Source organism: Ictalurus punctatus, chromosome 14 (assembly GCF_001660625.3).
Source record: "Ictalurus punctatus breed USDA103 chromosome 14, Coco_2.0, whole genome shotgun sequence".
NCBI classification, from domain to species: domain Eukaryota; kingdom Metazoa; phylum Chordata; class Actinopteri; order Siluriformes; family Ictaluridae; genus Ictalurus; species Ictalurus punctatus.
Genome location: NC_030429.2, coordinates 23,149,433 through 23,167,519, shown reverse-complemented (window position 1 = coordinate 23,167,519; position 18,087 = coordinate 23,149,433). Strand labels below are relative to the sequence as shown.

Here is an 18,087-nt window from a genome sequence, read left to right as displayed (position 1 = left end):
CTGATGAGCTAAACTTCCATGATGAGATGTCTGCAGAACATTCTGAGATCTGTGCAGAAACATAGAATGCTGGAATCCATGGAGGAAGAAGAGAAAGAGTGGAGGTTTCAGGAAGTGGGGGAGAGGTATAAATAGATGGTGATAGGCAGGGCAGGGAGAACAAGAGTGCAGGATACAAAGTGATAATCTGAAAAGTAGAGTGGGGTAACGCTGATACCTAAAGCTGATGAAGGATGGATGAAGACCAAGTCCGAAAAAGTTTAAACTATTGCGTGTTGGAAGGCAGTTGCAGAAGGTCATGTTATAGGAGTGAAAGAGAGGGAGGAGGTGCAGGAGGACTGGAGGCTTGCCTGAAGTGGGGCTACAGTCTAAAAGGAGAGTAGGTGAGGAGGCATCAGGACTAAGAAGGATGATTGTTGGATAATAACAATATGAAGATTCATTTTAGACAGGAACATCATTCAAAGAATGAAATGTTAAGATGAGACAGTACAAGAGGTGTATGAGAGAAAACAGAGGAATAAGACAGAACAGACAGTATCACTGAATCCTCTAGCTGATATCAGGTCAGAATAAGAGAATGTAATGGGGCAGGATTAGTGACAGAGTCTGGAAAAAATGAAAATTATCCACCAAACAGTTTCAGTTATCACAAATAACAATCTAGAAAACTACTAAACTATTTATCTTACAGTAGAGGACATGATGGACTGTGTGCCGTGTGGTGTGATGATTATTGAGAGATTTCTAATGTGAGTTGTGAGTTAGTGTGGTGTGGTTCCTCTCCTCCACAGAGTGTCATTGTGTCGTATCACATCCTCCAACTCAGCACCTGCAGTCGCTCCCAGCTGCAGCAGTGCAGTCTCTCTACAATCTGACTGAGGGAGGTTTTTGTACGACTCTATAACACTGTGTGAACACACCACCACTGTGGTAACTCTGACAGTAATAATCTCCTGCATCTTCAGTCTGGACTCCACTGATGGTCAGAGTGAAATCAGATCCAGATCCACTGCCACTGAAACGAGCTGGAATACCCGAGTGTAGCTGATTCGCAAACTTAATCAGGAGCTTAGGAGCTTCTCCAGGTTTCTGCTGATACCAGTTTAAATAATGGCCGTATGAACTGTAATAATACACTGCCGGATTGGTTCTACAGTTGATGGTGACTGTTTCTCCTGGAAGAGCAGATTTCACTGCAGGAGTCTGAGTTACTGTGACTTGACCTCTGCATTCTGAAAAAAAATATTTTTAATGTAACAAATTTTAAGTTAGTGAAATATTATAATAGAAACAATGAGTATATTTGTACGAACAGATCATTGTAGAGATAAAATATGAAGCAGTGTCTGACCTTGAGTCCAGAGGATCAGTGTCCAGATGAAGACGGGGATCAAAGTCATGGTAGCTGTGGGTGAAGTTGCTGTAGCAGCAGCTCTCAGTCATGAAGTGTTAAAGTCACAGCGCTATAAACACTCCCAGAGCACTGAAGCATGTGCTGCCAATGCAAAGTGTCCTCCAAGTACGGAGACGCCTTTACCACATTCCCCCAATCTTACTGTAAATCTCACACTACTACAGAGTTACTGTGTGAATTTAGCTTCTGGGGTCAGATGGAGATTTTCTTGAAAACACTTTTAGGTCTAAGATGCATAAATAAGTGAATTAGAGAGAGAAGCTTAAACTTTCACTGGATGGTGTTTGTACTGAATGTTAATGAGTTTCTCACTGTAGTGGATTTATGGTGGAAGAAGCAGCATCAGTGTTGGCAGTGAGTAAATACACACTAATATTTTAGATGGTAAATGAATGATTAGATTATTGTAGGACTTAAACATCATATCATAACTTTCTATCAGTCTACAGAAGGAGTGGAGAATTATTCTCACTTTAGCTCCACACATTCAGTCGTATATTGCAAATTTATCATTAGTACATCAGCATTTTTACTCAGTGATGCATTATGGGTAAAACCTGTGCATTTGCAGATCTACAGTTTGTGAATTTTCAGCTTTTAGTTTGTGTAATTTATTTGTGTGAATCACTCCCTAGCTGCATCCTCAGTTTAGACTGACAATCTTGATGTTTAAAAAGAGAAAAAACACTAAAACGTAATAAAAACAGTCAGAGAGTTAGTGTATTAATCAGCTGATGTGAACAGAAGTTGGTGTTCTGTAGCTGTTTTGTAATAAGAGGTTTAAATGGATGGAGAGAGCAGTGAGTTTAGAGCAGCAGGGTTTTTGTACGGCCACTAAACCTGTTTGTATCACTGTGGTGCACTTTCGGTGGAGGAACTAAACTGTCTGTGGGCCGTAAGTAACCTGTTTATTAATGACTGAAATAGAGTGTGTTCAGATTAATGACTGAAATGGAGTGTGTTTAGATTAATGATTGAAATAGAGTGTGTTCAGATTAATGACTGAAATGGAGTGTGTTCAGATTAATGACGGAAATGGAGTGTGTTCAGATTAATGACGGAAATGGCGTGTGTTCAGACTAATGACTGAAATGGAGTGTGTTCAGATTAATGACTGAAATGGAGTGTGTTCAGATTAATGACTGAAATAGAGTGTGTTCAGATTAATGACTGAAATGGAGTGTGTTCAGATTAATGGCTGAAATGGAGTGTGTTTAGATTAATGACTGAAATGGAGTGTGTTCAGATTAATGACTGAAATGGAGTGTGTTCAGATTAATGACTGAAATGGAGTGTGTTCAGATTAATGACTGAAATTGAATGTGTTCAGATTAATGACTGAAATGGAGTGTGTTCAGATTAATGACTGAAATGGAGTGTGTTCAGATTAATTACTAAATTAAATTGTGTTCATTTTGTTTCTCATTTTTCTTATTTTAGAAGTTTGAGAAAATGTATCTGACTTTAGTGCGAGTAGCTCAATTTAATTTAAATCGACAAACAAAATAGAATTTGTTGTTTGTGTATATTACTGACTTTTTTTTTGTTGAATTACACTAAATATATTTAACTATATTTAATATCTCAGAGACTGTGAGTTCATAAACAGAGTTAAATGTGGAAGCATAAATTGAATTTACTTAAATAATAAATAAGTTGTATTTTAAATGCTGTTTATTCATATTATAAAATAATTGTAATATTTCCGATTATTGAATATTCTGTACAGTTAGATTTGAACTTCCAGTGATCACAGTAATATAAATCATTATAGATTTAAGATGTAAAAGTATTTGAATTGAATGTGAAACGTTTGTGATGCTCCACTGAACTCAGTTCTGCTCTGTAAGATATGAAGGGAAGTGAAACACACACAGCGAGCTGAAACGAAGCCTGAGTGACTGACAGCTGTGTCTTCCTTTCTCAATTGTATGTGTGTGTGTGTGTGTGTGTGTGTGTGTGTGTGTGTGTGTGTGTGTGTGTGTGTGTGTGTGTGTGTAGGCCTCACCCAGCCCAGTGTGACGGTGTTGCCCCCCTCCAGTGTGGAGCTGCAGCAGGAGAAGGTCACACTCGTGTGTGTGGCCTACAAGGGCTTCCCCTCCGACTGGAGGCTGAGCTGGAAGGTTGATGGGAGCAGCTGGAGCTCGGGGGAGAGCCACAGCACCGCAGTTCTGCAGGCGGACGGCCTCTACAGCTGGAGCAGCACGCTGAGCCTCCACCCGGAGCAGTGGAAGAACAAGGTGGTGACCTGTGAGGCCTCCAAGGACAACCAACCACCTGTGGTGAGCACAGTGAACACAGAGCAGTGCTGAGAGCTGTGAGCTCACACACACGTTACTCAGCTCACCTTCTACTGCTTCACTGTGTGTTCCATGTGGCCTTTACTGCTCAAATGTCCCACTTTCATCATTTCATCTGAGTTATTGACATGTGAGCTCACACACTCCTCACTTTAACTCAGCTCTTCTTCTCATCACCTAAATATGTGTTAAGTGTGTGTATCACTGCAATGTCCTGCTTTGAATTATTAATAAAAGCCTTTTGAATCAGTAAACACTTTTGCTGCACATTATTGATTATGCACATCGTACACAACTCACCAATGCATCTCTCAGTACATGAAAAATACATAATAATAATAATAATAATAATAATAATAACAATAATAATAATAATAATAATAATAATAATAATAATAATAATAATAATAATAACAACAACAACAACACTTGGTTTTACACCATATAGTATATAAAATATAACTATATAACCTTTGGCTGTAGAATTTTCTAATTGTCCTGTATATTGAATTGTCTTCAGCCTGAACTAATGGAGAGAAAGCATCTACACTGAGGATGTGGTTGAGTGAGATTAAAGTGGTAAAGCATTTTTGTGTAAAAGAGCTTATGGGAAATTTCATGTTACTTTCACCCATCTGCTTGTTGGGGACTGGTGTGATGGTGTTGGAAATGCTGTTACACCTAGTATATTAATCACGTCTGTACCCCTGTATGTTACTCACACTGAAGTGAAATAAATATTCAGTTACAAAAAATCACAATTATTCCTTATGTAGTGAATTTCCCCATACCAAGAGACACGTTACATTTTAAACATCAGTATGTACCTAGAATGTATTAGTTAGCCCACAGCTTCCAATCCCTGGTTACTGGGGTGGAGAATGGGTAAACCAGGGTTAGGAACCTGTGAGTCAGCCAATAACTGTATACCATGAACACTGATCAAGCACGTGGCACCTCAAACAGCAATGAACACTAATATCTTTGTTGTTAAAATAACTTCACGTGATCCAGGGGAAATAAAACCAGGGAGCAGGTAACATTCCCTGAGTCTCCCAGCTGATCCTTACTCAGAGTTCATCCTCCAGTCTGAAATCTCCCTCTACTGAGCAAAATGCTAATGAAGGTATTGCTATATGTTCACAAGTTTAAAAGAAATAACAACAAACGGACAACAACAACAAAAGCAAGGTGATGAAACCCTGCCTGAGAGAGTCACAGCTGATCCCAGTGACTTCAGTAGAACTGACTCTCGTTCTGACTAAGCAAGAACAAGAATTTACTTTGGGAACCCCAAAGTTCTGGAAACTAACAGATTACACACGCAGACACAGATGCGTGTAAATCAGTGGTTCCCAACCGTTTTTCCAGGCATGTTTTTATCTCAGAAATACAGTCAGAAAGATAACAAGCATCAATGTTTTCACCAGATTTAGAGTGAATGTAGATTTGGGTATCGGCGGCATAAAAGTGATAATGGAGGCCGAGCGATCGCAGCAGATGCCTAAGTGGAGATAGATAAATATTGAAGAGTAGAGGGCCTAGAACTGAACCTTGAGGAACACCAGTGAGCACCGAGCAAGTGTCAGACCTAAAGCCACACATAGAAATAAACTGGGAACGGTCAGTAAAATAGGATTTAAACCAGTTTAAAACTGTCCCGGACACACCAAAAACACTTTCAAGGCGGGTAAGTAAAAGACCATGATCCACAGTATCGAAGGCGGCTCTAAGGTCAAGATAAATAAGAAGTGAGGTAGCTCCAGAATCAGAGGCCATCAACAAGTCATTGATGACTTTGACCAATGCCGTTTTAGTGCTGTGAAATTTCGAAAACCTGACTGAAGGGGCTCAAAGAGGTTATTGGTTGTAAGATAAGTACAGAGTTGAGAGGCAACAACACGCTCAAGTATTTTTGCCAAAAACGGAAGATTTGAGATGGGACGAAAATTGTTAAAATCATCCAGAAACATGTTCTCTCTTTGGTACAGGTGTAACATCAGCAGTCTTTAGTACTGCTGGAACGACCCCAGTCTCCAGTGATTCATTTATAATGCTGAGGATAGTAGGGCACCACACAGCGAAGCACAATTTGAATAAATTCATAGGAATTGGATCCAGCAAGCAAGTGGTAGATTTCATACTGGATACCTCCCTTGTGAGAGCCTCAGAATTAAGCAGTGAGAAATGAGTGAAAGAAGCACCAGTGAACCCAGATGGACGAAGGATTGAAGTGGCACAGTCAGGGTTAACAGGAATTTCTTTGCAAACATTAACAATCTTAGAATTAAAAAACTGTAGAAAAGAATCACAGAGCTGCTGAGAAACAGGCAAAGTGGTAATAGCATTAACTTGAAGTGTCTGGGATTATTTTGATTATTTACAATAGGCTGAGAGAAGTAAGAGGATCTTTCAGTCTCCAGTAGTGCACGATAATCCCCCAGAAGATCCTTCCACGCTTGATAGTACACATTCAGTCCAGTAAGGCGCCATTTTCGCTCCATTTTCCGACATACAGCCTTTCTAGAGCGCAGATTGTCATTATACCAGGGAGCAGAGCGGATGAATGTGACCTTACGTGACCTTAGAGGAGCAAAAGTGTCAAGATTAGCAGCAAGAGTGGAATTTAGCTGCAGAACCTTCTCCTCCAGTGATGAGGAATGAAGATCACTTAGGATGGAAACCACAGAACTGGAGAAAGCTGTGTGATCGATAGACTTCCACTTCCGGAAGGTTACTATTCGGATGGTAGGCTCACTTGAATGATACAGTTTGAGGTTAAAAAAGACAGCTGAATGATCAGACAGTCCAATGTCAATAGATGAAAACTGCGGTACAAATGAGCCATTAGCAATCACAAGATCCAGCGTATGACCCTTGTTATGAGTAGGGTCAGTTACAAACTGTGTGAAGTTAAAACAATCAATTAGCCACAGAAATTCCTTAGCCGCCACAGAGTCACTACAGTCCACATGAATGTTAAAATCTCCCACAATTACAATTCTGTCAAACTTCATACTCAACATCGATAGGAAGTCCGCAAACTCTGACATAAAAGCTGCATGTGTCTTAGTCTTAGGTGGTTTATAGACTGTAGCGATGATGGTGGATACAGGAGTGGAAATACTCAAGAACAGGCATTGAAATGATGAAAACTGAGGAACAGACACAGCTCTTGTGTTGAACTTCAGGTTGTAAACCACAATACTGCCTCTGTCTCTGCCAGATAGCCTCGGGAGATCTAATACTCCAAAGCCCGCTGGAGTGATCTGGTTAAACAGGAACCCATCATTTTCTTTATGCCATGTTTCAGTTAAAATCAAAAAGTCCAGCTTTTTATCTGTAAGAAAATCCGACAAAAGCAGCATTGAATAATGCGGCATAAGCTTGGGTCTGAAGCGGAGACGACAGTGGTTTAATCTCCACACTGGGAACCGATATTAAATTGCTCTGATCAACACCAGTATGGAGCAGTTTGTTGGTCTTACGGCGACAGATAGGGACATTGATGTTAGGAGAGGATGAGACAGCAAGACTGCACCTCAAGCCCCGATGGATATATCGCTTAGGATGTAGCACACCAGCATCTCGACAGAGATTGTAAGAGTCTTTGGCTAGGCAATAACAGTTCTGTTTTAGATTCAATAGCTGGCGTGTAGTGTACCTTAGCGCCATGGTCGGTGAGTGCACACTCGCAAGGCCAGAGCTAGTGAAACTCCAGAGCACAAAGTCGTACAATCCTCACACACGATCCACACACGCAGCCGAGCCGAGGCGTTGATTCAAAGTTACACGCTGCAGGTTATTCCAGGTGAAGCATAGAAATAAACAACTACAGTCCAAAATATATAAAATGGCACCACCATATCGCAATCATAACGGCACTAAAGACAGTGTAACTTAAAAAACTCGCAGTTATTTATTTGTTCAGTCTCAGGAACTCATTTATTTTTTCTTTCAGTTCAATAAAACGAACCAACCCTTGGCCCCTTGATAGCCAGTGCACTTCGGTATGAAGGAGGAGTGCCAATGCGCCTCATCTTCACACGGCTTTAATAAAGTTGACTATTTTTACAACCATTTTGAGCGTTTCATTCAGCTCATCAGAAGGTGTTTTCTGGCCAGGGCTTGACGGTGTATCATACAGTGAAACACAAGACAGTGAGGAGCCTTTTCAGCATGCGACTAAATCATTATCGGGAATGTTTTTCTTGGTGAAGTACATATCGATTGCATGGAAAATATCTTCTCCTCGTGTCGTTGTTGATAAATTTGTAGACAAAAGAAATTCCTGCTTTATTTCTGGGTCTTCAATGTACTGCACATATGCAATGAGTACTGCTTCATCTGCCACAGTGGAAGTTTCATCAAGTTGGATAGAAAATTGGTGCATCTTTAACTTTTCCTCCAACGTGTTCTCAACATCATCTGCCATTCTGTTGATTCTGTCTTTTACTGTATTATTGGACAGACGTACAGTTCAGAAGCCACCTGTGTCCCGTATATTATTTCTGAAATTTTTACACAAGCGGGTTTGATCAGAGTTTCTCCGATGGTGTGCAGATTTTTGGACAATTAGGACGCAACCGGTGCCTGTCTCTTTTCATTTCCGGCTTTAGTCAAAGCATCTCTGATCTTCTGGGACCAATATGATATAACAAGTTCTTATTTCCTAAGGTAAAATTTTCTGGATTGACCCACCATCTCTGGGTGTTTGGTGCTCTGATGCCTTGCTAGTCTCTCACCACAGATTATACACTCAATTCTCACTTTGCCCATTGCTTCAATGAAACCAAATTCGAGATAACTGTCCAAATAAATCCTTGTTCTGTTTTTAGCACATAGATTTTTCTCTTCTCCCCGGCACTTTGCTATATTCATTGTTTGAGCAGTCACCCTGTTGTTTTAGAACGAGCAATGTTAAGATGTTAAGGAAATGGCTTCTCTTTTCATATATCTTACACACTATTATTAGAATATTAAAAATGGATTTATTTATTGTGCTGTTTTACATTTTATTTCTTCCTGTTGTAACTCTCCAACTAGAGTGAGCTTGGTGACCCCTCGTAAATCTTTATCGAGCCCTAGTGGGGGTCACGACCCCTGGGTTGGTAACCGTTGGTGTGAAAGACCCAAAATTGTGTTGATTGAACAGGTGTGTGTGTGTGTGTGTGTGTGTGTGTGTGTGTGTGTGTGTGTGTGTGTGTGTGAGTGAGAGAGAGAGAGAGAGAGAGAGAGAGAGAGAGAGAGAGAGAGAGAGAGAGAGAGAGAGAGAGAGAGAGAGAGAGACTGGTTGGATCAGACCCAACAGCAGGAGTTGCAGTAACATCAGAGCAGGACAAATTGGAGGAAGACTCTGTTTAAATGAAGGGAGTAAATATGAGTAGAGTGATATCATACACACATACATATACACACAAACACACACATACAGACATACATACAAACAGTACATACACAAAATGGAAACAAAAAAATAAATAAATAAACACATTTAAATATATATATAAAAAAACAAACATTTTTTTTGTTTTGTTTTTTACACCACTAGCAGACATGAGGAAAAAAAAAAAAACTCGTATCAGTAAAGAGTGTGTGGCTGATATCTTTGTGGACAAAGTGGATTACTTTCTTGATGATGATTTTTTTTGTTTGTTTTCTTTTAAAATTAATTTTACGGATTTATAAAAAATAAGAACAGTAAGGACACATTGTCCAGTAAAATTACACAAAGGGACAAACAAAAGAATTAGGGTTTTTGTGTGGTTTGAAATGAAGAACTGGGTAATGGCAGGAACAGCTTTTCAATTTAAAATATTTGCGATTCAGAAGAGGCAGGGCATGATTACGATTGACGTTTATCCGCCTTTTAATAGGTGTGTACTTCATTATTTATACTTATGCAGTGAGACTCAATGAGTGTCATAGTGAATGTTATAAGGCTCCTCTCTAATGGTTTCATAACAGTAAAAGCAAGTTAGTGAAGAGGAGTAAAATTTAATTTAGTCTTTATTCAATATCACAACCAGCCTTCACTGTAGATATTGATCTGTTATCTCCAATGCTGTTGTTCTTTCTGAAGATCTGACCTGTAGCACCATGACTGAGAAAACTGGGAAACTATTTATCTTACAGTAGTGGACGTGATGGACTGTGTGCAGTGTGGTGTGATGATTATTGAGAGATTTCTAATGTGAGTTGTGAGTTAGTGTGGTGTGGTTCCTCTCCTCCACAGAGTGTCATTGTGTCGTATCACATCCTCCAACTCAGCACCTGCAGTCGCTCCCAGCTGCAGCAGTGCAGTCTCTCTACAATCTGACTGAGGGAGGTTTTTGTACGACTCTATAACACTGTGTGAACCAGTAGCCAGAGATGAAATGGTGACTCTGACAGTAATAATCTCCTGCATCTTCAGTCTGGACTCCATTGATGGTCAGAGTGAAATCAGATCCAGATCCACTGCCACTGAAACGAGCTGGAGAACCCGAATGTTGCTGATTCGCAAACTTAATCAGGAGTTTAGGAGCTTCTCCGGGTTTCTGCTGATACCAGTATAACCGGATTGGTTCTACAGTTGATGGTGACTGTTTCTCCTGGAAGAACAGATTTCACTGCAGGAGTCTGAGTTACTGTGACTTGACCTCTGCATTCTGAAAAAAAAAAAAAAAAAGATATTGCACTTATATTAAAAGTAAGCGAAATATTATAACAGGAACAATGACTGTATTTGTATGAACAGATTATTGTAGACATAAAATCTGAAGCAGTGTCTGACCTTGAGTCCAGAGGATCAGTGTCCAGATGAAGACGGGGATCAAAGTCATGGTAGCTGTGGGTGAAGTTGCTGTAGCAGCAGCTCTCAGTCATGAAGTGTTAAAGTCACAGCGCTATAAACACTCCCAGAGCACTGAAGCATGTGCTGCCAATGCAAAGTGTCCTCTAAGTATGGAGACGCCTTTACCACATTCCCCCAATCTTACTGTAAATCTCACACTACTACAGAGTTACTGTGTGAATTTAGCTTCTGGGGTCAGATGGAGATTTTCTGGAAAACACTTTTAGTTCTAAGATGCATAAATAAGTGAATTAGAGAGAGAAGCTTAAACTTTCACTGGATGGTGTTTGTACTGAATGTTAATGAGTTTCTCACTGTAGTGGATTTATGGTGGAAGAAGCAGCATCAATGTTGGCAGTGAGTAAATACACACTAATAGTTTGACTGTAAATGAATGATTAGATTATTGTAGGATTAAACATCATATCATAACTTTCTATCAGTCTACAGAAGGAGTGGAGAATTATTCTCACTTTAGCTCCACACATTCAGTCGTATATTGCAAATTTATCATTAGTACATCAGCAGTTTTACTCAGTGATGCATTATGGGTAAAACCTGTGCGTCTGCAGATCTCCATTTTGTGAATTTTCAGCTTTTAGTTTATGTAATTTATTTGTGTGAATCACTCCCTGGATGCATCCTCAGTTTAGACTGACAATCTTGATGTTTGAAAAGATAAAAAACACTAAAACGTAATAAAAACAGTCAGAGAGTTAGTGTATTAATCAGCTGATGTGAACAGAAGTTGGTGTTTTGTAGCTGTTTTGTAATAAGAGGTTTAAATGGATGGAGAGAGCAGTGAGTTTAGAGCAGCAGGGTTTTTGTACGGCCACTAAACCTGTTTGTATCACTGTGGTACACTTTCGGTGGAGGAACCAAACTGTCTGTGGGCCGTAAGTAACCTGTTTATTAATGACTGAAATGGAGTGTGTTCAGATTAATGACTGAAATAGAGTGTGTTTAGATTAATGACTAAAATGCAGTGTGTTCAGATTAATGACTGAAATGGAGTGTGTTCAGATTAATGTTTGAAATGGAGTGTGTTCAGATTAATGACTGAAATGGAGTGTGTTCAGATTAATGACTGAAATGCAGTGTGTTCAGATTAATGACTGAAATGCACTGGGTTCAGATTAATAACTGAAATGGAGTGTGTTCAGATTAATGACTGAAATGCACTGGGTTCAGATTATTGACTGATATGGAGTGTGTTCAGATTAATGACTGAAATGCAGTGTGTTCAGATTAATGGCTGAAATGGAGTGTGTTCAGATTAATGACTAAATTAAATTGTGTTCATGTTGTTTCTCATTTTTCTTATTTTAGAAGTTTGAGAAAATGTATCTGACTTTAGTGCGAGTAGCTCATTTTAATTTAAATCGACAAACAAAATAGAATTTGTTGTTTGTGTATATTACTTACTTTTTTTTGTTGAATTACACTAACTATATTTAACTATATTTAATATGTCAGAGACTGTGAGTCCATAAACAGAGTTAAATGTGGAAGCATAAATTGAATTTACTTAAATAATAAATAAGTTGTATTTTAAATGCTGTTTATTCATATTATAAAATAATTGTAATATTTCCGATTATTGAATATTCTGTACAGTTAGATTTGAACTTCCAGTGATCACAGTAATATAAATCATTATAGATTTAAGATGTAAAAGTATTTGAATTGAATGTGAAACGTTTGTGATGCTCCACTGAACTCAGTTCTGCTCTGTAAGATATGAAGGGAAGTGAAACACACACAGCGAGCTGAAACGAAGCCTGAGTGACTGACAGATGTCTATTCCTGTCTCAATTGTGTGTGTGTGTGTGTGTGTCTGTGTGTGTGTGTGTGTAGGCCTCACCCAGCCCAGTGTGACGGTGTTGCCCCCCTCCAGTATGGAGCTGCAGCAGGAGAAGGTCACACTCGTGTGTGTGGCCTACAAGGGCTTCCCCTCGGACTGGAGGCTGAGCTGGAAGGTTGATGGGAGCAGCTGGAGCTCGGGGGAGAGCCACAGCACCGCAGTTCTGCAGGCGGACGGCCTCTACAGCTGGAGCAGCACGCTGAGCCTCCACCCGGAGCAGTGGAGGAACAAGGTGGTGACCTGTGAGGCCTCCAAGGACAACCAACCACCTGTGGTGAGCACAGTGAACACAGAGCAGTGCTGAGAGCTGTGAGCTCACACACACGTTACTCAGCTCACCTTCTACTGCTTCACTGTGTGTTCCATGTGGCCTTTACTGCTCAAATGTCCCACTTTCATCATTTCATCTGAGTTATTGACATGTGAGCTCACACACTCCTCACTTTAACTCAGCTCTTCTTCTTATCACCTAAATATGTGTTAAGTGTGTGTATCACTGCAATGTCCTGCTTTGAAGTATTAATAAAAGCCTTTTGAATCAGTAAACACTTTTGCTGCACATTATTGATTATGCACATCGTACACAAATCACCAGTGCATCTCTCAGTATATGAAAAATACATAATAATAATAATAATAATAATAATAATAATAATAATAATAATAATAATAATAATAAAAGTAGGCATCAACAGTCAAATGCAAGTTTAAAAAGTGTGTCTTACATTGAGGTTTAAAAATGCCTGAGGTCTAAGTTCAAGAGGAAGAGCGTTCCAAAGGGAAGGAGCATAAACAGAAAAAGCCCTGTCACCCATAGATTTTAAGCTCGTTAGTGGAACAGTTAACAGATTACACTGTGAGGAGCGCAGTGTGCGTGTAAGGAATTTTAAAGCAGATATGTAATGAGGAGTGAAGCCATGTAATGCCTTGTATGTCAACATCATAATTTTAAAATCGACACGGAACCGGTCCGGGACCAGTGCAAGGACTCTGGAACAGGAGTAATATGATTGCATTTCCTGGTCCCAGATCCTGGCAGCAGACTTTTGTACGTATTGCAGTTTATTGATTGTGGATTTAGACACTCCCTCTATATCACGGCGTTATAGTAATCTAGCCGAGTGACAACAAATGAGTTAATCGGCTTTTCAGCCACAGAGAAGTTTAGCATAGGCCGCAGTCTAGCTGTATTTCTGAGGTGAAAAAAGTATGCTTTAACTGCTTTTTTGCTCTGAACAAAAGAATCAAATGTAACGCTGGTATCAAAAATTACTCCAAGGTTCCTCATTTTACTTTGGGTCTCTGGAACAGAGCCATCAACAAACAGAGACAGTGGAAAAGCTTTGAGAATTTGATGACGGGAACCTACAAGCATAACTTCGGTTTTCCCGCTGTTCAGGCACAGAAAATTATTATTTATCCACGTTTTTATCTCAGAAATACAGTCAGAAAGAAAACAAACATCAATGTTTTCACCAGATTTTGAGTGAATGTAGATTTGGGTATCATCAGCATTAAAGTGATAACGGAGGCCGAGCGATCGCAGCAGATGCCCAAGTGGAGATAGAGAAATATTGAAAAGTAAAGGACGTGAAACTGATCCCTGAGGAACACCAGTGAGCACAGAGCTAGTGTCATACCTGTAACCACCCACAGAAATAAACTGGGAATGGTCAGTAAAATAGGATTTAAACCAGTTTAAAACTGTCCCAGACGCACCAAAAACACTTTCAAGGTAGGTAAGTAAAAGACCATGATCCACAGTATCGAAGGCGGCTCTAAGATCAAGAACAATAAGAACAGAAGTACCTCCAGAATCAGAGGCCATCAACAAGTCATTGGTAACTTTGACCAATGCCGTTTCAGTGCTGTGAAATTTACGAAAACCTGACTGAAGGGGTTCTAAGAGGTTATTAATTGTAAGATTGTAACACCTTCTTGGCACTGGAAGTGTAATATTAGATGAGATTACTACTTTAAAAGGTTTTACTTAACAGGATCCTGAGTCCTTAGCAGTTGATGGTGAATTGGCTTAAATTCTCTTTACCAGTAGATGGTATTATCACAGGCATAAGTAACTACAAAGGAATAATCAAGAAATAACAGCGCGGTGCCTCCACTGAGGAACTACTTCACTCACACACTATGAGCTGTATGGGTTTTTCCCAGAAACAAATGTCAAGGATGTCAAATATCTACAAACCTTATTAAAGTGAACAGTTTAAAGCAGCCAAGTAATATGTATAACAAAAATACATTTATTTTCCTATGTTCTGTTTTTTTTCCTGTGCTGCATTCAATCGTTTCTCTTTTTATGTTTTCTTAAGATATCACCTCATGCCTTAGTCTCAAAAATGCAAATACTCATTGCTTCCTCTCACAAGAATATACCAGAGTTAACCAATGCCTCAGCTGGTTTTGGCTAAACAAACATTAAACAGGTTACAGTTGAATGTAATTTCTCATTTTAACACAATTAACAGTATAGTTTTGGATTTAAAATTTTCAAACTTTTGTAAATGTTCAAAACTTTACCAAGCGCTTGGGTTTGTTGGGGTTTTTTTTGCGGCCCATGAGATGGTGCACATACAAAAAAAACCCTCCTTGGCTCCTATAATGAACTGCTACTCAAAACTCTCCATTTCTCATGCATCTCGAAGAGGAAACTTTGCGGAGTTAGAGGTAACGAGCTAGGTGAATGCAGCAGTTGTAAGCAAGGTTCAACAGATAACAGTCTGTTCAGCAACGCAGGTCTGGCGGTGGAGTCCCTCCTTACATGGCCGTAGTTACAGTTGCTAACTAACACAGTCCTCCACAGTCCTCGTCTCTCCAGTAACACGGTGAAACTGCGGCTGGCGTTTACAGCTGCCCGTCCCTCACAAAGGCACTAGCTTAAATGTCCACGGGTTACAGTTTATACTTAGCACTTGCTCAAAGCTAGAGAGAACAACAAACGCTGATAACCTAGCTGCACTTCACTTAAAACTACGGGTCACAAAGTCACCAAACTGCGAGTGGCACAAGACTCTTGGCTGCAAAATGATATTTGTGCCACTACTGTAAAAGTACTTTAATCTACAAATACAAATCTACAAATCAGCACCTCGGCATTAAACTCAGTTTCTTTTCCTGCTCTGCGTGTCATTCCGTCCATGTGCTCATCACATCTCTTCCCCACTCCTTCCTCTCTTTTCTCCCCTCCCCAACAAAGGTGATCTGTGATTGGCTAAGAGTGTAACTACACAGAAAACATATTGGCTTAGACTACTCTACGGAAAACAAATTACAATTCACCACCCAAAAAAGGATTATGTGAAATGTAGTTTTCATTGAATTTACCCAGATATGTAATAAGCACTTTATTTATTTAGCTGTATTTTGGAAGGTACCTACAAGATGATTACACAATTGAGAGGTAATGTACATGTGGGGTGGAAGGTGGTTTAGTGGTTAGCACGTTTGTCTCACACCTGCAGGGTCGGGGGTTCGATTCTTGCAGGGGCCACATGTGTGCAGAGTTTGCATGTTCTCCCTGTGCTGTGGGGGTTTCCTCCGGGTAGTCTGGTCCCCCCCAGGTCCGAAGACACGCATGGTAGGCTGATTTGCATGTCTGTAGTGTATGAATGGGTGTGTATGTGATTGTGCCCCGTGATGGACTGGCACACTGTCTTGTGCCTGATGCTTCCTGGGATAGACTCCATGTTCCCCATGACCCTGAAAAGGAGTAAGTGGTAGAAGATGGATGTAATGTATATGTGACATTCTCAAAATTGTTCCCCACCTTTGCTGTTATAATAACCTCCACCCTTCTGGGAAGGCCTTCCATAGATTTTAGCGCATGGCTGTGGGAATTTCAGCCCATTCAGTTAAATGACATGGCCAGCACAGTCTGGATATCAATCAATTCAATTCAATTCAATTTTATTTGTATATTTTACAATAGACATTGTCTCAAAGCAGCTTTACAGAAATATCAGCATGGTATACAGATATTAAAGGTGCGAATTTATCCCAACTGAGCAAGCCACTGAGTGGCGACGGTGGCAAGGAGAAACTCCCTAAGATGTTTTAAGAGGAAGAAACCTTGAGAGGAACCCGACTCAGAAGGGAACCCGTCCTCATCTGGATAAAAACAGTTAGTGTGAAAAAGTTCATTATGGATTCATATGAAGTCTGTATGGCCTTAGGAGCAGCCGTAGTCCCAGCAGTCTGGAATTAAAGAAGATTTGAGCTCCATCCAGAGGCAGAAAGGATCTGGATCTCTAGTATCTCCATAAATTCGTGTGTGGCTCGGCAGAAGGAGAGAGGGAGAAAAAAGATAATTATGACTGCGAAGTAGTAGAACAGAATCTAGTCAGGGTAGGCTTGAGTAAACAAATACGTTTTAAGCCTAGACTTAAACACTGAGACTGTGTCTGAGTCCCGAACACTAATAGGAAGACTGTTCCATAACTGTGGGGCTCTATAAGAGAAAGCTCTTCCCCCTGCTGTAGCCTTCACTATTCGAGGTACCGTCAAATAGCCTGCATCTTTTGATCTCTTTTGATAGTAGGCGTGGCGGATCATAGAAAACCAAACGGTCGCTTAGATATTGTGGCGCAAGACCATTTAGTGCTTTAAAGGTTAATAAAAGTATTTTATAGTTAATGCGAGATTTTACTGGGAGCCAATACAGTACTGATAATATCGGTGTGATCTGGTCGTATCTTCTAGTTCTAGTTAGGACTCTAGCAGCTGCATTCTGGACTAACTGGAGCTTATTTATATTCCTACTGGAACATCCAGACAGTAAGGCATTACAGTAATCTAATCTAGAGGTGACGAATGCATGAACTAGTATTTCCGCATCATGTAGTGATAATATGTTTCTTATTTTAGAAATATTTCTGAGATGAAAGAAGGCTATCCTAGTAATATTATCTACATGAGCATCAAATGATAGGCTGGAGTCAATAATCACACCAAGGTCTTTAATTGCTGTACATAAGGAAACAGAAAGACCATCCAGAGTAACCATGTGATCAGAAAGAATACTTCTAGCTACACGTGGGCCTAATAAAAGTATTTCTGTTTTATCAGAATTAAGTAGAAGGAAGTTAATTAACATCCAATGTCTAATGTCCTTTACACAATCCTCAACTTTACTAAGCTTCTGTCTGTCGTCTGGCTTCGCTGAAACATACAACTGTGTATCATCATCATAACAGTGGAAGCTAATTCCATGTTTACGAATAATTTGACCTAGGGGTAGCATATATAAAGTAAAGAGCAGTGGGCCTAAAACAGAACATCTTTCAATTGCTTTCGAGAAAGTTGAAACCAGCTTGATGGAAAAAAATAGGTTTTCATTAGTGAAGGCCCTGCCTCAAAGAATTCAGGCCATCATAAAAAGCCAGAAGAGGAGCAACAAAGTACTAATTGTAATGTTGACTGCATAATTTCATAGTTTCTTAATTTTGGACCAGGTCCAAAATGTTTATTTTGTGTCAGAAGGCGGTTGTAGAAGGTCATGTTATAGGAGTGCAAGAATGAGAGATGAGATAGAAGATAGAGACAGAAACTAAGACTGAGATTAGATTAATAACAATATGTGATATCAGAGACAGTAATGGCGGCGGGATGAGTGATAGAGACTGAAAAAGAAATTAACCAAACAACTTCAGTTACGATA

At 39.8% G+C, this 18,087-nt stretch overlaps 1 pseudogene and 2 gene segments (V, D, J or C); 2 read left to right on the top strand and 1 right to left on the bottom strand.

The window, feature by feature from the left end:
* The first annotated feature begins 66 nt into the window (after positions 1 to 66).
* LOC128634959 (Ig kappa-b4 chain C region-like) lies at positions 67 to 3,971 on the top strand. The segment is given in 4 exon segments: positions 67 to 125; positions 795 to 861; positions 2,228 to 2,312; positions 3,419 to 3,971. Coding segments are annotated over 4 exon segments (522 nt in total).
* Positions 3,972 to 8,579: 4,608 nt separating this feature from the next.
* LOC128634896 (probable non-functional immunoglobulin kappa variable 6D-41) lies at positions 8,580 to 10,567 on the bottom strand (annotated as a pseudogene).
* On the top strand, positions 10,540 to 12,962 carry LOC124628915 (Ig kappa-b4 chain C region-like). The segment is given in 3 exon segments: positions 10,540 to 10,698; positions 11,364 to 11,448; positions 12,410 to 12,962. Coding segments are annotated over 3 exon segments (555 nt in total).
* The last annotated feature ends 5,125 nt before the right edge of the window (positions 12,963 to 18,087 follow it).